The sequence below is a fragment of the Salmo salar genome, chromosome ssa25, assembly GCF_905237065.1.
Source record: "Salmo salar chromosome ssa25, Ssal_v3.1, whole genome shotgun sequence".
NCBI classification, from domain to species: domain Eukaryota; kingdom Metazoa; phylum Chordata; class Actinopteri; order Salmoniformes; family Salmonidae; genus Salmo; species Salmo salar.
In genome coordinates, this window is record NC_059466.1 from 47,783,765 (window position 1) to 47,804,092 (window position 20,328).

The window sequence follows — 20,328 nt, forward strand, 5'->3', positions numbered from 1 at the left end:
TGCTCCAGTCCTATTAGCCCACTGCTCCAGTTTTATTAGCCCACTGCTCCAGTTCTTTTAGCCCACTGCTCCAGTCCTATTAGCCCACTGCTCCAGTCCTATTAGCCCACTGCTCCAGTTCTATTCTCCAGTCCTATTAGCCCACTGATCCAGTCCTATTAGCCCACTGCTCCAGTCCTGTTAGCCCACTCCTCCAGTCCTATTAGCCCACTGCTCCAGTCCTATTAGCCCACTGCTCCAGTTCTATTAGCCCACTGCTCCAGTCCTGTTAGCGTACTGCTCCAGTCCTATTAGCCCGCTGCTCCAGTCCTATTAGCCTGCTGCTCCAGTCCTATTAGCCCACTGCTCCAGTCCTATTAGCCCGCTGCTCCAGTCCAATTAGCCCACTGCTCCAGTCCTATTAGCCCACTGCTCCAGTCCTATTAGCCCACTGCTCCAGTCCTTTTAGCCCACTGCTCCAGTTCATATTAGCCCACTGCTCCAGTCCTATAAGCCCACTGCTCCAGTACTATAAGCCCCCTGCTCCATTCATATTAGCCCACTGCTCCAGTCCTATTAGCCCACTGCTCCAGTCCTATTAGCCCACTGCTCCAGTTCTATTAGCCCACTGCTCCAGTCCTATTAGCCCACTGCTCCAGTTCTATTAGCCCACTGCTCCAGTCCTATTAGCCCACTGCTCCAGTCCTATTAGCCCACTGCTCCAGTTCTATTCTCCAGTCCTATTAGCCCACTGCTCCAGTCCTGTTAGCCCACTGCCCCAGTCCTATTAGCCCACTGCTCCAGTCCTATTAGCCCACTGCTCCAGTCCTATTAGCCCACTGCTCCAGTCCTATTAGCCCACTGCTCCAGTTCTATTAGCCCACTGCTCCAGTCCTGTTAGCCTACTGCTCCAGTCCTATTAGCCCACTGCTCCAGTCCTATTAGCCCGCTGCTCCAGTCCTATTAGCCCACTGCTCCAGTCCTATTAGCCCACTGCTCCAGTCCTATTAGCCCACTGCTCCAGTCCTATTAGCCCACTGCTCCAGTCCTATTAGCCCACTGCTCCAGTTCTTTTAGCCCACTGCTCCATTCCTATTAGCCCACTGCTCCATTCCTATTAGCCCACTGCTCCAGTCCTATTAGCCCACTGCTCCAGTCCTATAAGCCCCCTGCTCAATTCCTATTAGCCCACTGCTCCAGTCCTATTAGCCCACTGCTCCAGTCCTATTAGCCCACTGCTCCAGTCCTATTAGCCCACTTCTCCTGTCCTATTAGCCCACTGCTCCAGTTCTTTTAGCCCACTGCTCCAGTCCTATTAGCCCACTGCTCCAGTCCTATTAGCCCACTGCTCCAGTCCTATAAGCCCACTGCTCCAGTACTATAAGCCCACTGCTCCATTCCTATTAGCCCACTGCTCCAGTCCTATTAGCCCACTGCTCCAGTCCTATGAGCCCACTGCTCCAGTCCTATTAGCCCACTGCTCCAGTCCTATTAGCCCACTGCTCCAGTTCTATTAGCCCACTGCTCCAGTTCTTTTAGCCCACTGCTCCAGTTATATTAGCCCACTGCTCCAGTCCTGTTAGCTCACTGCTCCAGTCCTATTAGCCCACTGCTCCAGTCCTATTAGCCCGCTGCTCTAGTCCTATTAGCCCACTGCTCCAGTCCTATTAGCTCCCAGCTCCAGTCCTATTAGCCAACTGCTCCAGTCCTATTAGCCCACTGCTCCAGTCCTATTAGCCCACTGCTCCAGTCCTATTAGCCCACTGCTCCAGTCCTATTAGCCCACTGCTCCAGTCCTATTAGCCCACTGCTCCAGTCCTTTAGCCCACTGCTCCATTCCTATTAGCCCACTGCTCCATTCCTATTAGCCCACTGCTCCAGTCCTATTAGCCCACTGCTCCAGTTCTATTCTCCAGTCCTATTAGCCCACTGCTCCAGTCCTATTAGCCCACTGCTACAGTCCTTTTAGCCCACTGCTCCAGTTCTATTAGCCCACTGCTCAAGTCCTAAAAGCCCACTGCTCCAGTACTATAAGCCCACTGCTCCATACCTATAAGCCCACTGCTCCAGTCCTATTAGCCCACTGCTCCAGTTCTATTCTCCAGTCCTATTAGCACACTGCTCCAGTTTTATTAGCCCACTGCTCCAGTCCTATTAGCCCACTGCTCCAGTCCTAATAGCCCCCTGCTCCAGTCCTATTAGCCAACATGCTCCAGTCCTATTAGCCCACTGCTCCAGTTTTATTAGCCCACTGCTCCAGTTCTTTTAGCCCACTGCTCCAGTCCTATTAGCCCACTGCTCCAGTCCTATTAGCCCACTGCTCCAGTTCTATTCTCCAGTCCTATTAGCCCACTGATCCAGTCCTATTAGCCCACTGCTCCAGTCCTGTTAGCCCACTCCTCCAGTCCTATTAGCCCACTGCTCCAGTCTTATTAGCCCACTGCTCCAGTTCTATTAGCCCACTGCTCCAGTCCTATTAGCCCCCTGCTCCAGTCCTATTAGCCCACTGCTCTAGTCCTGTTAGCCTACTGCTCCAGTCTTATTAGCCCGCTGCTCCAGTCCTATTAGCCCGCTGCTCCAGTCCTATTAGCCCACTGCTCCAGTCCTATTAGCCCCCTGCTCCAGTCCTATTAGCCAACTGCTCCAGTCCTATTAGCCCACTGCTCCAGTTCTATTAGCCCACTGCTCCAGTCCTATAAGCCCACTGCTCCAGTCCTATAAGCCCACTGCTCCATACCTATAAGCCCACTGCTCCAGTCCTATTAGCCCACTGCTCCAGTTCTATTCCTCCAGTCCTATTAGCACACTGCTCCAGTTTTATTAGCCCACTGCTCCAGTCCTATTAGCCCACTGCTCCAGTCCTAATAGCCCCCTGCTCCAGTCCTATTAGCCAACTGCTCCAGTCCTATTAGCCCACTGCTCCAGTCCTATTAGCCCACTGCTCCAGTACTATTAGCCCACTGCTCCATTCCTATTAGCCCACTGCTCCAGTCCTATTAGCCCACTGCTCCAGTCCTATTAGCCCACTGCTCCAGTTCTATTAGCCCACTGCTCCAGTCCTATTAGCCCACTGCTCCAGTTCTATTAGCCCACTGCTCCAGTCCTATTAGCCCACTGCTCCAGTCCTTTTAGCCCACTGCTCCAGTCCTATTAGCCTCCATTCCTATTAGCCCACTGCTCCAGTCCTGTTAGCCCACTGCTCCAGTCCTATTAGCCCACTGCTCCAGTCCTATTAGCCCACTGCTCCATTCCTATTAGCCCACTGCTCCATACCTATAAGCTCACTGCTCCAGTCCTATTAGCCCACTGCTCCAGTTCTATTCTCCAGTCCTATTAGCACACTGCTCCAGTCCTATTAGCCCACTGCTACAGTTCTTTTAGCCCACTGCTCCAGTTCTATTAGCCCACTGCTCAAGTCCTAAAAGCCCACTGCTCCAGTACTATAAGCCCACTGCTCCATACCTATAAGCCCACTGCTCCAGTCCTATTAGCCCACTGCTCCAGTTCTATTCTCCAGTCCTATTAGCACACTGCTCCAGTTTTATTAGCCCACTGCTCCAGTCCTATTAGCCCACTGCTCCAGTCCTAATAGCCGCCTGCTCCAGTCCTATTAGCCAACATGCTCCAGTCCTATTAGCCCACTGCTCCAGTTTTATTAGCCCACTGCTCCAGTTCTTTTAGCCCACTGCTCCAGTCCTATTAGCCCACTGCTCCAGTCCTATTAGCCCACTGCTCCAGTTCTATTCTCCAGTCCTATTAGCACACTGATCCAGTCCTATTAGCCCACTGCTCCAGTCCTGTTAGCCCACTCCTCCAGTCCTATTAGCCCACTGCTCCAGTCCTATTAGCCCACTGCTCCAGTTCTATTAGCCCACTGCTCCAGTCCTATTAGCGCACTGCTCCAGTCCTATTAGCCCGCTGCTCCAGTCCTATTAGCCCACTGCTCCAGTCCTATTAGCCCACTGCTCCAGTTCTATTAGCCCACTGCTCCAGTCCTATTAGCCCACTGCTCCAGTCCTATTAGCCCACTGCTCCAGTCCTATTAGCCCACTGCTCCAGTCCTATTAGCCCACTGCTCCAGTTCTATTCTCCAGTCCTATTAGCCCACTGCTCCAGTCCTGTTAGCCCACTGCCCCAGTCCTATTAGCCCACTGCTCCAGTCCTATTAGCCCACTGCTCCAGTCCTATTAGCCCACTGCTCCAGTCCTATTAGCCCACTGCACCAGTTCTATTAGCCCACTGCTCCAGTCCTGTTAGCCTACTGCTCCAGTCCTATTAGCCCGCTGCTCCAGTCCTATTAGCCCGCTGCTCCAGTCCTATTAGCCCACTGCTCCAGTCCTATTAGCCCACTGCTCCAGTCCAATTAGCCCACTGCTCCAGTCCTATTAGCCCACTGCTCCAGTCCTATTAGCCCACTGCTCCAGTCCTTTTAGCCCACTGCTCCATTCCTATTAGCCCACTGCTCCATTCATATTAGCCCACTGCTCCAGTCCTATTAGCCCACTGCTCCAGTACTATAAGCCCCCTGCTCCATTCATATTAGCCCACTGCTCCAGTCCTATTAGCCCACTGCTCCAGTCCTATTAGCCCACTGCTCCAGTTCTATTAGCCCACTGCTCCAGTCCTATTAGCCCACTGCTCCAGTTCTTTTAGCCCACTGCTCCATTCCTATTAGCCCACTGCTCCATTCCTATTAGCCCACTGCTCCAGTCCTATAAGCCCACTGCTCCAGTACTATAAGCCCACTGCTCCATTCCTATTAGCCCACTGCTCCAGTCCTATTAGCCCACTGCTCCAGTCCTATTAGCCCACTGCTCCAGTCCTATTAGCCCACTGCTCCAGTCCTATTAGCCCACTGCTCCAGTTCTATTAGCCCACTGCTCCAGTTCTATTAGCCCACTGCTCCAGTCCTATTAGCCCACTGCTCCAGTCCTATTAGCCCACTGCTCCAGTCCTATTAGCCCGCTGCTCCAGTCCTATTAGCCCACTGCTCCAGTCCTATTAGCTCCCAGCTCCAGTCCTATTAGCCCACTGCTCCAGTCCTATTAGCCCACTGCTCCAGTTCTATTAGCCCACTGCTCCAGTCCTATTAGCCCACTGCTCCAGTCCTATTAGCCCACTGCTCCAGTCCTATTAGCCCACTGTTCCAGTTCTTTTAGCCCACTGCTCCAGTCCTATTAGCCCACTGCTCCAGTCCTATTAGCCCACTGCTCCAGTCCTATTAGCCCACTGCTCCAGTTCTATTCTCCAGTCCTATTAGCACACTGCTCCAGTCCTATTAGCCCACTGCTACAGTCCTTTTAGCCCACTCCTCCAGTCCTATTAGCCCACTGCTCAAGTCCTAATAGCCCACTGCTCCAGTACTATAAGCCCACTGCTCCATACCTATAAGCCCACTGCTCCAGTCCTATTAGCCCACTGCTCCAGTTCTATTCTCCAGTCCTATTAGCACACTGCTCCAGTTCTATTAGCCCACTGCTCCAGTCCTATTAGCCCACTGCTCCAGTCCTAATAGCCCACTGCTCCAGTCCTATTAGCCAACATGCTCCAGTCCTATTAGCCCACTGCTCCAGTTCTATTAGCCCACTGCTCCAGTTCTTTTAGCCCACTGCTCCAGTCCTATTAGCCCACTGCTCCAGTCCTATTAGCCCACTGCTCCAGTTCTATTCTCCAGTCCTATTAGCCCACTGCTCCAGTCCTATTAGCCCACTGCTCCAGTCCTGTTAGCCCACTGCTCCAGTCCTATTAGCCCACTGCTCCAGTCTTATTAGCCCACTGCTCCAGTTCTATTAGCCCACTGCTCCAGTCCTATTAGCCCACTGCTCCAGTCCTATTAGCCCACTGCTCCAGTCCTGTTCCTACTCTCCAGTCCTATTAGCCCGCTGCTCCAGTCCTGTTAGCCCGCTGCCCCAGTCCTATTAGCCCACTGCTCCAGTCCTATTAGCCCACTGCTCCAGTCCTATTAGCCCACTGCTCCAGTCCTATTAGCCCACTGCTCCAGTTCTATTAGCCCACTGCTCCAGTCCTGTTAGCCTACTGCTCCAGTACTATAAGCCCGCTGCTCCATACCTATAAGCCCGCTGCTCCAGTCCTATTAGCCCACTGCTCCAGTTCTATTGCCCACTCTCCAGTCCAATTAGCACACTGCTCCAGTTCTATTAGCCCACTGCTCCAGTCCTATTAGCCCACTGCTCCAGTTCTATTAGCCCACTGCTCCATTCCTATTAGCCCACTGCTCCATTCATATTAGCCCACTGTTCCAGTCCTATTAGCCCACTGCTCCAGTACTATAAGCCCCCTGCTCCATTCATATTAGCCAACTGCTCCAGTCTTATTAGCCCACTGCTCCAGTCCTATTAGCCCACTGCTCCAGTTCTATTAGCCCACTGCTCCAGTCCTATTAGCCCACTGCTCCAGTTCTTTTAGCCCACTGCTCCAGTCCTATTAGCCCACTGCTCCAGTCCTATTAGCCCACTGCTCCAGTTCTATTCTCCAGTCCTATTAGCCCACTGCTCCAGTCCTGTTAGCCCACTGCCCCAGTCCTATTAGCCCACTGCTCCAGTCCTATTAGCCCACTGCTCCAGTCCTATTAGCCCACTGCTCCAGTCCTATTAGCCCACTGCACCAGTTCTATTAGCCCACTGCTCCAGTCCTATTAGCCCACTGCTCCAGTTCTTTTAGCCCACTGCTCCAGTCCTATTAGCCCACTGCTCCAGTCCTATTAGCCCACTGCTCCAGTTCTATTAGCCCACTGCTCCAGTCCAATTAGCCCACTGCTCCAGTTCTATTAGCCCACTGCTCCAGTCCTATTAGCCCACTGCTCCAGTTCTTTAGCCCATGCTCCATTCTTATTAGCCCACTGCTCCATTCATATTGGCCCACTGCTCCAGTCCTATTAGCCCACTGCTCCAGTACTATCCCCTGCTCAATTTAGCCCACTGCTCCAGTCCTATTAGCCCACTGCTCCAGTCCTATTAGCCCACTGCTCCAGTTCTATTAGCCCACTGCTCCTGTCCTATTAGCCCACTGCTCCAGTTCTTTTAGCCCACTGCTCCATTCCTATTAGCCCACTGCTCCATTCCTATTAGCCCACTGTTCCAGTCCTATAAGCCCACTGCTCCAGTACTATAAGCCCACTGCTCCATTCCTATTAGCCCACTGCTCCAGTCCTATTAGCCCACTGCTCCAGTCCTATGAGCCCACTGCTCCAGTCCTATTAGCCCACTGCTCCAGTCCTATTAGCCCACTGCTCCAGTTCTATTAGCCCACTGCTCCAGTTCTTTTAGCCCACTGCTCCAGTTGTATTAGCCCACTGCTCCAGTCCTGTTAGCTCACTGCTCCAGTCCTATTAGCCCACTGCTCCAGTCCTATTAGCCCGCTGCTCTAGTCCTATTAGCCCACTGCTCCAGTCCTATTATTTCCCAGCTCCAGTCCTATTAGCCAACTGCTCCAGTCCTATTAGCCCCCTGCTCCAGTTCTATTAGCCCACTGCTCCAGTCCTATTAGCCCACTGCTCCAGTTCTATTAGCCCACTGCTCCAGTCCTATTAGCCCACTGCTCCAGTTCTTTTAGCCCACTGCTCCATTCCTATTAGCCCACTGCTCCATTCCTATTAGCCCACTGCTCCAGTCCTATTAGCCCACTGCTCCAGTTCTATTCTCCAGTCCTATTAGCACACTGCTCCAGTCCTATTAGCCCACTGCTACAGTTCTTTTAGCCCACTGCTCCAGTTCTATTAGCCCACTGCTCAAGTCCTAAAAGCCCACTGCTCCAGTACTATAAGCCCACTGCTCCATACCTATAAGCCCACTGCTCCAGTCCTATTAGCCCACTGCTCCAGTTCTATTCTCCAGTCCTATTAGCACACTGCTCCAGTTTTATTAGCCCACTGCTCCAGTCCTATTAGCCCACTGCTCCAGTCCTAATAGCCCCCTGCTCCAGTCCTATTAGCCAACATGCTCCAGTCCTATTAGCCCACTGCTCCAGTTTTATTAGCCCACTGCTCCAGTTCTTTTAGCCCACTGCTCCAGTCCTATTAGCCCACTGCTCCAGTCCTATTAGCCCACTGCTCCAGTTCTATTCTCCAGTCCTATTAGCCCACTGATCCAGTCCTATTAGCCCACTGCTCCAGTCCTGTTAGCCCACTCCTCCAGTCCTATTAGCCCACTGCTCCAGTCTTATTAGCCCACTGCGCCAGTTCTATTAGCCCACTGCTCCAGTCCTATTAGCCCCCTGCTCCAGTCCTATTAGCCCACTGCTCCAGTCCTGTTAGCCTACTGCTCCAGTCTTATTAGCCCGCTGCTCCAGTCCTATTAGCCCGCTGCTCCAGTCCTATTAGCCCACTGCTCCAGTCCTATTAGCCCCCTGCTCCAGTCCTATTAGCCAACTGCTCCAGTCCTATTAGCCCACTGCTCCAGTTCTATTAGCCCACTGCTCAAGTCCTAAAAGCCCACTGCTCCAGTACTATAAGCCCACTGCTCCATACCTATAAGCCCACTGCTCCAGTCCTATTAGCCCACTGCTCCAGTTCTATTCTCCAGTCCTATTAGCACACTGCTCCAGTTTTATTAGCCCACTGCTCCAGTCCTATTAGCCCACTGCTCCAGTCCTAATAGCCCCCTGCTCCAGTCCTATTAGCCAACATGCTCCAGTCCTATTAGTCCACTGCTCCAGTTTTATTAGCCCACTGCTCCAGTTCTTTTAGCCCACTGCTCCAGTCCTATTAGCCCACTGCTCCAGTCCTATTAGCCCACTGCTCCAGTTCTATTCTCCAGTCCTATTAGCCCACTGATCCAGTCCTATGAGCCCACTGCTCCAGTCCTGTTAGCCCACTCCTCCAGTCCTATTAGCCCACTGCTCCAGTCTTATTAGCCCACTGCTCCAGTTCTATTAGCCCACTGCTCCAGTCCTATTAGCCCCCTGCTCCAGTCCTATTAGCCCACTGCTCTAGTCCTGTTAGCCTACTGCTCCAGTCTTATTAGCCCGCTGCTCCAGTCCTATTAGCCCGCTGCTCCAGTCCTATTAGCCCACTGCTCCAGTCCTATTAGCCCCCTGCTCCAGTCCTATTAGCCCACTGCTCCAGTCCTATTAGCCCACTGCTCCAGTTCTATTAGCCCACTGCTCCAGTCCTATTAGCCCACTGCTCCAGTCCTATTAGCCCACTGCTCCAGTTCTATTAGCTCCAGTCCTATTAGCCCACTGCTCCAGTCCTATTAGCCCACTGCTCCAGTTCTTCTCTTAGCCCACTGCTCCAGTCCTATTAGCCCACTGCTCCAGTCCTATTAGCCAACTGCTCCAGTCCTATTAGCCCACTGCTCCAGTTCTATTAGCCCACTGCTCCAGTCCTATTAGCCCACTGCTCCAGTCCTATTAGCCCACTGCTCCAGTTCTATTCTCCAGTCCTATTAGCCCACTGCTCCAGTCCTATGAGCCCACTGCTCCAGTCCTGTTAGCCCACTCCTCCAGTCCTATTAGCCCACTGCTCCAGTCTTATTAGCCCACTGCTCCAGTTCTATTAGCCCACTGCTCCAGTCCTATTAGCCCCCCTGCTCCAGTCCTATTAGCCCACTGCTCCAGTCCTGTTAGCCTACTGCTCCAGTCTTATTAGCCCGCTGCTCCAGTCCTATTAGCCCGCTGCTCCAGTCCTATTAGCCCACTGCTCCAGTCCTATTAGCCCACTGCTCCAGTCCTATTAGCCCACTGCTCCAGTCCTATTAGCCAACTGCTCCAGTTCTATTAGCCCACTGCTCCAGTCCAATTAGCCCACTGCTCCAGTTCTTTTAGCCCACTGCTCCAGTCCTATTAGCCCACTGCTCCAGTCCTATTAGCCCACTGCTCCAGTCCTATGAGCTCACTGCTCCAGTTCTATTCTCCAGTCCTATTAGCACACTGCTCCAGTCCTATTAGCCCACTGCTCCAGTTCTTTTAGCCCACTGCTCCAGTCCTATTAGCCCACTGCTCCAGTCCTATTAGCCTATTAGCCCACTATCTCCAGTCCTATTAGCCCACTGCTCCAGTCCTATTAGCCCACTGCTCCAGTCCTATTAGCCCACTGCTCCAGCCCTATTAGCCCACTGCTCCAGTCCTATTAGCCCACTGCTCCAGTCCTATTAGCCCACTGCTCCAGTCCTATTAGCCCACTGCTCCAGTCCTATTAGCCCACTGCTCCAGTTCTATCTCTATTAGCCCACTGCTCCAGTCCTATTAGCCCACTGCTCCAGTTCTTTAGCCCACTGCTCGTCCTATTAGCCCACTGCTCCAGTCCTATTCTCCAGTCCTATTAGCCCACTGCTCCAGTCCTATTAGCCCACTGCTCCAGTTCTTTTAGCCCACTGCTCCAGTCCAATTAGCCCACTGCTCCAGTTCTTTTAGCCCACTGCTCCAGTCCTATTAGCCCACTGCTCCAGTCCTATTAGCCCACTGCTCCAGTCCTATGAGCTCACTGCTCCAGTTCTATTCTCCAGTCCTATTAGCACACTGCTCCAGTCCTATTAGCCCACTGCTCCAGTTCTTTTAGCCCACTGCTCCAGTCCTATTAGCCCACTGCTCCAGTCCTATTAGCCTATTAGCCCACTATCTCCAGTCCTATTAGCCCACTGCTCCAGTCCTATTAGCCCACTGCTCCAGTCCTATTAGCCCACTCCTCCAGCCCTATTAGCCCACTGCTCCAGTCCTATTAGCCCACTGCTCCAGTCCTATTAGCCCACTGCTCCAGTCCTATTAGCCCACTCCTCCAGTCCTATTAGCCCACTGCTCCAGTCGTGTTAGCCCACTGATCCAGTCCTATTAGCCCACTGCTCCAGTCCTATTAGCCCACTGCTCCAGTTCTTGTAGCCCACTGCTCCAGTCCTATTAGCCCACTGCTCCAGTCCAATTACGTATCCTCAGTATGACAGACAGACACACAGACAGACTGTGTGTGTCCTTCCTGTGGGGCTGAGCTCTGAGCAGACAGACAATGCTGGAGTCTTCCATGAGATAGTTCAAAGGGTCAATGAATTCCGCCTACACACAGACCAGTCCATCACAGTCACAGACAGCCAAGGCCGTGGCAGAGAAGCAGAGTTTTCTCATCACAATCAGAGCTCAAAGAGTATTCAGCAAACATCTGACATGAGTTAGTACGTGTGTGTTTGTTTGTTTACGTGTGTGTGTGTTTGTGTACGTGTGTGTGTGTGTTTCACCATGAGGATATGTGATCTGAATAGGCCTGGCTGTGTTCCTCAGGTTCCACATAGTCAGGCTGCCGTCTGAGTGGCTACACATGAACTGCTTCCCTTCATGGTGCCAGCTCACAGAATGGATAGCCTGGAGGGAGAGAGAATTAAAGTTAGACAGAGGGAGGGAGGGAGGAGGGGATTGTGAGGGTAGAGAGAGAGAGAGAGAGAGCTTTAAAGGATAGATTCAGGGAGGGAGGAGGGCAATGTTAGGAGGGAGAGAGGAAGATATGTTAAGGGTAGAGAGAGGGAGGGGAATGTGGAAACTCTCCTACCTGCATTGGTGCCCCATGTGAGGACAGAATGCACCCCTTCACCCAGGGTTAACCTAGTACCTAAATCAAATCAGTGCTGTCCCTAAACTACTTTGGAACTAAATGAGAGTGAAAACGGATAGAGCTGGACTGATTAAAACTGTGAGCAGGATCAATACCACTTCAAACAGATAACTAGAAATAGAACCGGAGAGGTACAGGGATGGAGGGGAGGGGAAACTAAGGAAATGGACAGTCGTACATGTAACATTCAAATTATTACACAGTAAAAGTAAATAATGCAATCCAATTAGGCTTACGTTCCTTCCCTAGAGTCAACACACACACAGAGATAATGTTTACCTGCATAGTAACTATTTGATATTAAACTGATTATGGCAGAAGGCAAGTAAACACCTTACTCTGCTTATCTTATTTGGTGTAAGGTCAAAATCGAGAGTATAGCATACGTTGATTAAAACACCTGGTTTTCTGAGAAATTATTAGGACATGTAAACACCTTAATTAATCGGAGTTCAGGCAGTGTAATTGATCTGAGCATGTGCTAGCACCAGCCGAGCTGCCTAGCACCAGCCAAGCGAGCTAGCACCAGCCGAGCGGCCTAGCACCAGCCGAGCGAGCTAGCACCAGCCAAGCGGCCTAGCACCAGCCAAGCGGGCTAGCACCAGCCAAGCGAGCTAGCACCAGCCAAGTGGCCTAGCACCAGCCAAGCGAGCTAGCACCAGCCAAGCGGGCTAGCACCAGCCAAGCGAGCTAGCACCAGCCAAGCGGCCTAGCACCAGCCAAGCGAGCTACCCCAGCCAGGCGGGCTAGCACCAGCCAAGTGAGCTAGCACCAGCCAAGTGGGCTAGCACCAGCCAAGCGGCCTAGCACCAGCCAAGCAGCCTAGCACCAGCCAAGCGGGCTACCCCCAGCCAAGCGAGCTACCCCCAGCCAAGCGGCCTAGCACCAGCCAAGCGGGCTACCCCCAGCCAAGCGGCCTAGTACCAGCCAAGCGGGCTACCCCCAGCCAAGCGAGCTAGCACCAGCCAAGCGGCCTAGCACCAGCCATGCGAGCTAGCACCAGCCAAGCGGGTGTCTGAAGTGAAGTGACTTCGGAAACAACTGAATATATGCGTCTTCGAAGTAGTTTTCACAAACAAACTCAGAATCAAATTCGATTCATACAAACTCAGAATCAAATCCGATTCCCCCAAAAATAACATGGTCACTGCTTTAATATGAATGTTTATTTTTATTTGGCGATTTTCTTCATTTATTAGAGTGCTATCAGGTAGCCTGATTTCAGATGTCTCCATGGAAACAGGATTATTAGGGGATATCAATCTTGTTGAAATGCATGTAAACATTTTAATCAAACTGTTAAATTATTCTGACTATCCACAATTCTCACATTATTGTGTGCATGTAACCGTACTCAGTGATAAAACAGGAAAGAAAAACATTAAAGTTATCCGATGTGTTTCATGTTAGGGTGTTTTTGTTTATTTATTTATGACCCTATTTGAACGGTTCCGTATGAGAAGTGCATGTGTCTTCGTGATGTAACTTAAATTAATCAGATATGGATCAATAGCTGTAACGGCTGTCTGAAGAAGTAGACCAAGGCGCAGCGTGTTGACTGCTCATATTTAATTGTACTCGAGACCCTTTGAACAAAACAAGAAAATGACAGCCAAACAGTTCTGTCAGGTATAACAAAACACTAAACAGAAATTAACCACCCACAAAAACCCAAAGGAAAACAGGCTGCCTAAGTATGGCTCCCAATCAGCAACAACAATATACAGCTGTCCCTGATTGAGAGCCATACCCGGCCGAAACAAAGAAATACCAAACATAGAAAAAAGGACATAGAATGCCCACCCCAACTCACGCCCTGACCAACCAAAATAGAGACATAAAAGGATCTCCAAGGTCAGGGCGTGACAACTGCAAGTTAATAGAACAGCAGAAATGAAAAACTATAGGTGTTGGCTGCCAGCACATTTACAAGCCTTTGAAATGGGGTTTGCTTTTATTCCCAGAGAGCAAGTGATAGATAGAACAAAAGAAAAAAAGAAAGATGGTGGAAGTGTGACTGGAGTGTTGCAGCAGGATGTGACGTTGAGAACACTGCCATTTATCCACCCGTTCCTCTCTTCTCCCATCAGACCATCAAAGAAAGAGCCTTCCTTAACAAATCATTTCAGAGTGAGAGCTCCTTTTGTCCTACCCGCTCTAAGCTTTTGTCTGGGCTGCCATAGCGATGCCTTCCCCTTGTTGTGTTCGAAATCATCTTTGATGACGAGTGCTAGAGACGTCAAAGCACCAGAGAGTCCTAGAGACGTGGAAGCACCAGAGAGTCATAGAAACGTTGAGGCACCAGAGAGTCCTAGAGACGTGGAGGCACCAGAGAGTCCTAGTGACGTGGAGGCACCAGAGAGTCATAGAAACGTTGAGGCACCAGAGAGTCCTAGAGACGTGGAGGCACCAGAGAGTCCTAGTGACGTGGAGGCACCAGAGAGTCCTAGTGACATGGAGGCACCAGAGAGTCCTAGAGACGTGAAGGCACCAGAGAGTCCTAGAGACGTGGAGGCACCAGAGAGTCCTAGAGACGTGGAGGCACCAGAGAGTCCTAGAGACGTGGAGGCACCAGAGAGTCCTAGAGACGTGGAGGCACCAGAGAGTCCTAGAGACGTGGAGGCACCAGAGAGTCCTAGAGACGTGGAGGCACCAGAGAGTCCTAGTGACGTGGAGGCACCAGAGAGTCATAGAAACGTTGAGGCACCAGAGAGTCCTAGAGACGTGGAGGCACCAGAGAGTCCTAGTGACGTGGAGGCACCAGAGAGTCCTAGTGACATGGAGGCACCAGAGAGTCCTAGAGACGTGAAGGCACCAGAGAGTCCTAGAGACGTGGAGGCACCAGAGAGTCCTAGAGACGTGGAGGCACCAGAGAGTCCTAGAGACGTGGAGGCACCAGAGAGTCCTAGTGACGTGGAGGCACCAGAGAGTCCTAGTGACGTGGAGGCACCAGAGAGTCCTAGAGACGTGGAGGCACCAGAGAGTCCTAGTGACGTGGAGGCACCAGAGAGTCCTAGTGACGTGGAGGCACCAGAGAGTCCTAGTGACGTGGAGGCACCAGAGAGTCCTGGTGACGTGGAGGCACCAGAGAGTCCTAGTGACGTGGAGGCACCAGAGAGTCCTAGTGACGTGGAGGCACCAGAGAGTCCTAGTGACGTGGAGGCACCAGAGAGTCCTAGAGACGTGGAGGCACCAGAGAGTCCTAGAGACGTGGAGGCACCAGAGAGTCCTAGAGACGTGGAGGCACCAGAGAGTCCTAGAGACGTGGAGGCACCAGAGAGTCCTAGAGACGTGGAGGCACCAGAGAGTCCTGGAGACGTGGAGGCACCAGAGAGTCCTAGTGACGTGGAGGCACCAGAGAGTCCTAGTGACGTGGAGGCACCAGAGAGTCCTAGAGACGTGGAGGCACCAGAGAGTCCTAGTGACGTGGAGGCATCAGAGAGTCCTAGTGACGTGGAGGCACCAGAGAGTCCTAGTGACGTGGAGGCACCAGAGAGTCCTAGAGACGTGGAGGCACCAGAGAGTCCATGGCAACCATGTAAAAGAAGCTCTTTGTAAACATCAGACAGTACATGTGGGTGAAATCACCTGTTCAACTGTCTGTTAGTGGGAGAGAGAGAGAGAGAGAGAGAGAGAGAGAGAGAGAGAGAGAGAGAGAGAGAGAGAGAGAGAGAGAGAGAGAGAGAGAGAGAGAGAGAGGGGGGGGTAAGAGACAGATAGACAGAGAAACTTACTTCATCGTAGTAGATTCTGAAGTCAACTTTCTTGGCTCGGAGGTCCCACTGCACTACTGTTCCACTTTCAAACCCTATCAGCAACTGTGAAAGTCAAAGAGGAAGATAAAGACATGTAAAAGGGGGGTGGTAAAGAGAAGGAAGAGAGGGTTTGGGAGTTGAGTGACAGAAGGTAAGAGGAAATACAAGATGAAATCATTAAACATTGAAATGAAACATTTTTTTGTAGACTATAGACCTGAGCTTTTCTCATTAAACTAACACTCTCTATCCGTGCCTCCCTCCCATTATCTCTCTGCTTCTCCAAACGCAGTGGTCCCAGGCTGGTAGCTGTCGGTGCCGTGGTTTTCTCTCTGTGTGAGATGTGATTAAGGGGATTGGGAGGGATGATCTTCACCATGAATGTACCATTGAGCACACAACCAATCTGCTCCCTCTGTCTGTTTCTCTCTCTCCAGCTGGGCTCTTGTCCCTCTTGTGATTTACAGAGGATTGACTTTGGGGAGGAGGACTGATAGGAGAGGGAGGAGGACTGGGAGACTGATAAAGGGTTCAGGACAGGTGGGGATAGGGGGTAGAGAGAGAGAATGAGTGCGAAAGAGAGAAATGACTGTGTTTATGGGCCTCTCTGTAGGACATCTGTACATCATTGTCACAAGACTTGGACAGAGGGCGGGCACTGAGATGGACACAGACCAGGAAGTAAGTTGGTAAGACGGGGGAACCCAGGAAGTTGGTGATGACAGTTCATCAGTGTGTGTGGGTGGGTTACCCAGATCTTGCTGTGTAGACACTCTAACGTTATGAGACCAACAAGACTGAATTAAACAAAATGGATGACTACTGATAACATACACCAGAGAGAGAGAGAGAGAGAGAGAGAGAGAGAGAGAGAGAGAGAGAGAGAGAGGCCATTGTCAGAAAAACATCTAAAATCCACTTGCTCTACAGTTCTGGATTAATGCGATAAAGGTGAGGTGTGATTAATGAGAAACATATGAGGTGTGATTAATGAGATAAACACGAGGTGTGATTAATGAGAAACATATGAGGTGTGATTAATGAGATAAACACAAGGTGTGATTAATGAGAAACATATGAGGTGTGATTAATGAGATAAACACAAGGTGTGATTAATGAGAAACACGAGGTGTGATTAATGAGATAAACACGAGGTGTGATTAATGAGAAACACGAGGTGTGATTAATGAGAAACATATGAGGTGTGATTAATGAGAAAAACACGAGGTGTGATTAATGAGAAACCTATGAGGTGTGATTAATGAGATAAACACGAGGTGTGATTAATGAGAAACATATGAGGTGTGATTAATGAGAAACATATGAGGTGTGATTAATGAGAAACATATGAGGTGTGATTAATGACATAGATATGAGGTGTGCAGAGATATGCAAAGGCATTATCTCTAAAAAGCTGATAAGATGATAAGATGAAATTGGAGAAGTATGGTGTATATGAGGAATCACAAGACTCAAAGGCGGAGATAAATATTAAAAACACACACCCTCTAGAGAGAGAAAACAGCCTGTAGAGATAAAGATAACACCCTCTAGAGATAAAGATAACACCCTGTAGAGATAAAGATAACACCCTGCAGAGATAAAGATAACACCCTGTAGAGATAAAGATAACACCCTGTAGAGATAAAGATAACACCCTGTAGAGATAAAGATAACACCCTGTAGAGATAAAGATAACACCCTGTAGAGATAAAGATAACACCCTGCAGAGATAAAGATAACACCCTGTAGAGATAAAGATAACACCCTGCAGAGATAAAGATAACACCCTGTAGAGATAAAGATAACACCCTGTAGAGATAAAGATAACACCCTGCAGAGATAAAGATAACACCCTGTAGAGATAAAGATAACACCCTGCAGAGATAAAGATCCCTGTAGAGATAAAGTTAACACTCTGTAGAGATAAAGATAACACCCTGTAGAGATAAAGATAACACCCTGCAGAGATAAAGATAACACCCTGTAGAGATAAAGTTAACACTCTGTAGAGATAAAGATAACACTCTGTAGAGATAAAGATAACACCCTGTAGAGATAAAGATAACACCCTGTAGAGATAAAGTTAACACTCTGTAGAGATAAAGATAACACCCTGTTGAGATAAAGATAACACCCTGTAGAGATAAAGATAACACTCTGTAGAGATAAAGATAACACCCTGTAGAGATAAAGTTAACACCCTGCAGAGATAAAGATAACACCCTGTAGAGAGAAAAAACAGCCTGTAGAGATAAAGATAACACCCTGCAGAGATAAAGATAACACCCTGCAGAGATAAAGATAACACCCTGCAGAGATAAAGATAACACCCTGCAGAGATAAAGTAACACCCTGTAGAGATAAAGTTAACACTCTGTAGAGATAAAGATAACACCCTGTAGAGATAAAGATAACACCCTGCAGAGATAAAGATAACACCCTGTAGAGATAAAGTAACACCCTGTAGAGATAAAGATAACACCCTGCAGAGATAAAGATAACACCCTGCAGAGATAAAGATAACACCCTGCAGAGAGAAAGCCTGTAGAGATAAAGATAACACCCTGCAGAGATAAAGATAACACCATGCAGAGATAAAGTAACACCCTGCAGAGATAAAGATAACACCCTGCAGAGATAAAGATAACACCCTGTAGAGATAAAGATAACACCCTGCAGAGATAAAGATAACACCCTGTAGAGATAAAGTTAACACCCTGTAGAGATAAAGATAACACCCTGTAGAGATAAAGATAACACCCTGCAGAGATAAAGATAACACCCTGTAGAGAGAAAGATAACACCCTGTAGAGATAAAGATAACACCCTGCAGAGATAAAGATAACACCCTGCAGAGATAAAGATAACACCCTGCAGAGATAAAGATAACACCCTGTAGAGATAAAGATAACACCCTGCAGAGATAAAGATAACACCCTGTAGAGATAAAGATACAGTTGAAGTCGGAAGATTACATACACCTTAGCCAAATACATTTAAACTCAGTTTTTCACAATTCCTGACAATTAATCCTATTAAGAATTCCCTGTCTTAGGTCAGTTAGGATCATCACTTTATTTTAAGAGTGTGAAATGTCAGAATATTAGAAGAGAGAATTATTCATTTCAGCTTTTATTTCTTTCATCATATTCCCAGTGGGTCAGAAGTTGACATACACTCAATTAGTATTTGGTAGAAATGCCTTTAAATTGTTTAACTTGTGTCAAACATTTTAGGTAGCCTTCCACAAGATTCCCACAATACGTTGGGTGAGTTTTTGGCCCATTCCTCCTGACAGAGCTGGTGTGACTGAGTCAGGTTTGTAGGCCTCCTTTCTCACAAATGCCTTTTCAGTTCTGCCCACTAATTTTCTATAGGATTGAGGTCAGGGCTTTGTGATGGCCACTCCAATATCTTGACTTTGTTGTCCTTAAGCCATTTTGCCACAACTTTGGAAGTATGCTTGGGGTCATTGTCCATTTGGAAGACCCGTTTGCGAACAAGCTTTAACTTCCTGACTGATGTCCTGAGATGTTGCTTCAATATATCCACATCATTTTCCTTCCTCATGAAGCCATCTATTTTGTGAATTGCATCAGTCCCTCCTGCAGCAAAGCACCCCCACAACATGATGCTGCCACCCCGTGCTTCACGGTTGGTATGGTGTTCTTCAGCTTGCAAGCGTCCCCCTTTTTCCTCCAAACATAACGATGGTCATTATGGCCAAAAAGCTCTATTTTTGTTTCCTCAGACCAGAGGACATTTCTCCAAAAAGTACGATCTTTGTATGTGCAGTTGCAAACTGTAGTCTGGCATTTTTATGGCGGTTTTGGAGCGGTGGCTTATTCCTTGCTGAGCGGCCTTTAAGGTTATGTCGATATAGGACTCGTTTTACAGTGGATACAGATACTTTTGTACCGGTTTCCTCCAGCATCTTCACAAGGTCCTTTGCAGTTGTTCTGGGATTGATTTGCACTTTTCGCAACACAGTATGTTCGTCTCTAGGAGACAGAATGCGTCTCCTTCCTGAGCGGTATGATGGCTGCATGGTCCCATGGTGTTTATCCTGTTGGGGCTAGGGGGCAGTATTTTCACGGCCGGACGAAAAATTTACCCAGATTAAACGGCCTACTACTCGGGCCCAGGAACTAGAATATGCATATTATTAGATTTGGATAGAAAACACTCTGAAGTTTCTAAAACTGTTTGAAAGGTGTCTGTGAGTATAACAGAACTCATATGGCAGGCAAAAAAACGGAGAAAAAATGAATCAGGAAGTGGGGGAAATTAGAAATGCACTTTTTCTTTTGAATCCCTTGAAAAACTACAGTGAAATAGGATTTACGTTGCACCTCCTAACTCTTCCATTGGCTGTCAACAATCTTTAGGAACTGGTTTTATCCGTCACCTGTTACCGGGCAGAAAATTATGGCTCAGTCAATCACTGGCCAGTCTGAGGACAGGTGTCTTATGACGCGCGTGCACAAGGCTTCGTTGTTTTTTTAAATTTTTCTTCTGGGATGAATACCTATTGCCCGGTAGTAAAATTATCGCAATTTTACGTTAAAAAATACCCTAAAGGATCGATTGTAAACATCGTTTGACGTGTTTCTACAAACGGTAATGGAACTTTGAACATTTCGTCTATGGATTTGCGTCCACGCCACATGGCATTGTAAAGTGTTCTGGATGGGTCAACAAAACGGACGTATTTGGACATAAATGATGGATATGCAGAACAAATGAACATTTCTTGTGGAAGTGGGTGCCCATCCGAGTGCATTCCGCCGAAGATCAGCAAAGGTAAGTAAATATTTAGAACATATTTTTAGAGATTTGTCGACGCTGTGGTTGTAGGCTAACTGTATAGCTTAGCATTGAAGGCTAAGTTCTGTACTCAGAATATTGAACAATGTGCTTTTTCCGTAAAGTTATTTTGAAATCTAACAAAGTGGTTGCATAAAGGAGTAGATTATCTCTAATTCTTTAAATAATTGTTATAAATTTATAACGTTTATTTATAATTTTCAACGTTTA

At 48.9% G+C, this 20,328-nt stretch overlaps 1 protein-coding gene across 1 annotated transcript in view; it reads right to left on the bottom strand.

Annotated features, from left to right (window-relative positions):
* Positions 1-20,328, bottom strand: part of LOC106586892 (syntaxin-binding protein 5-like) — a 252,842-nt gene that overhangs the window by 98,579 nt on the left and 133,935 nt on the right. The window contains exons 7-8 of the mRNA XM_014174622.2: positions 15,268-15,351; positions 11,163-11,286 (exon numbers count right to left, since the gene is read on the bottom strand). Coding sequence (XP_014030097.1) covers positions 11,163-11,286; positions 15,268-15,351 — 208 coding nt within the window. The remainder of the gene's footprint in view (positions 1-11,162; positions 11,287-15,267; positions 15,352-20,328) is intronic.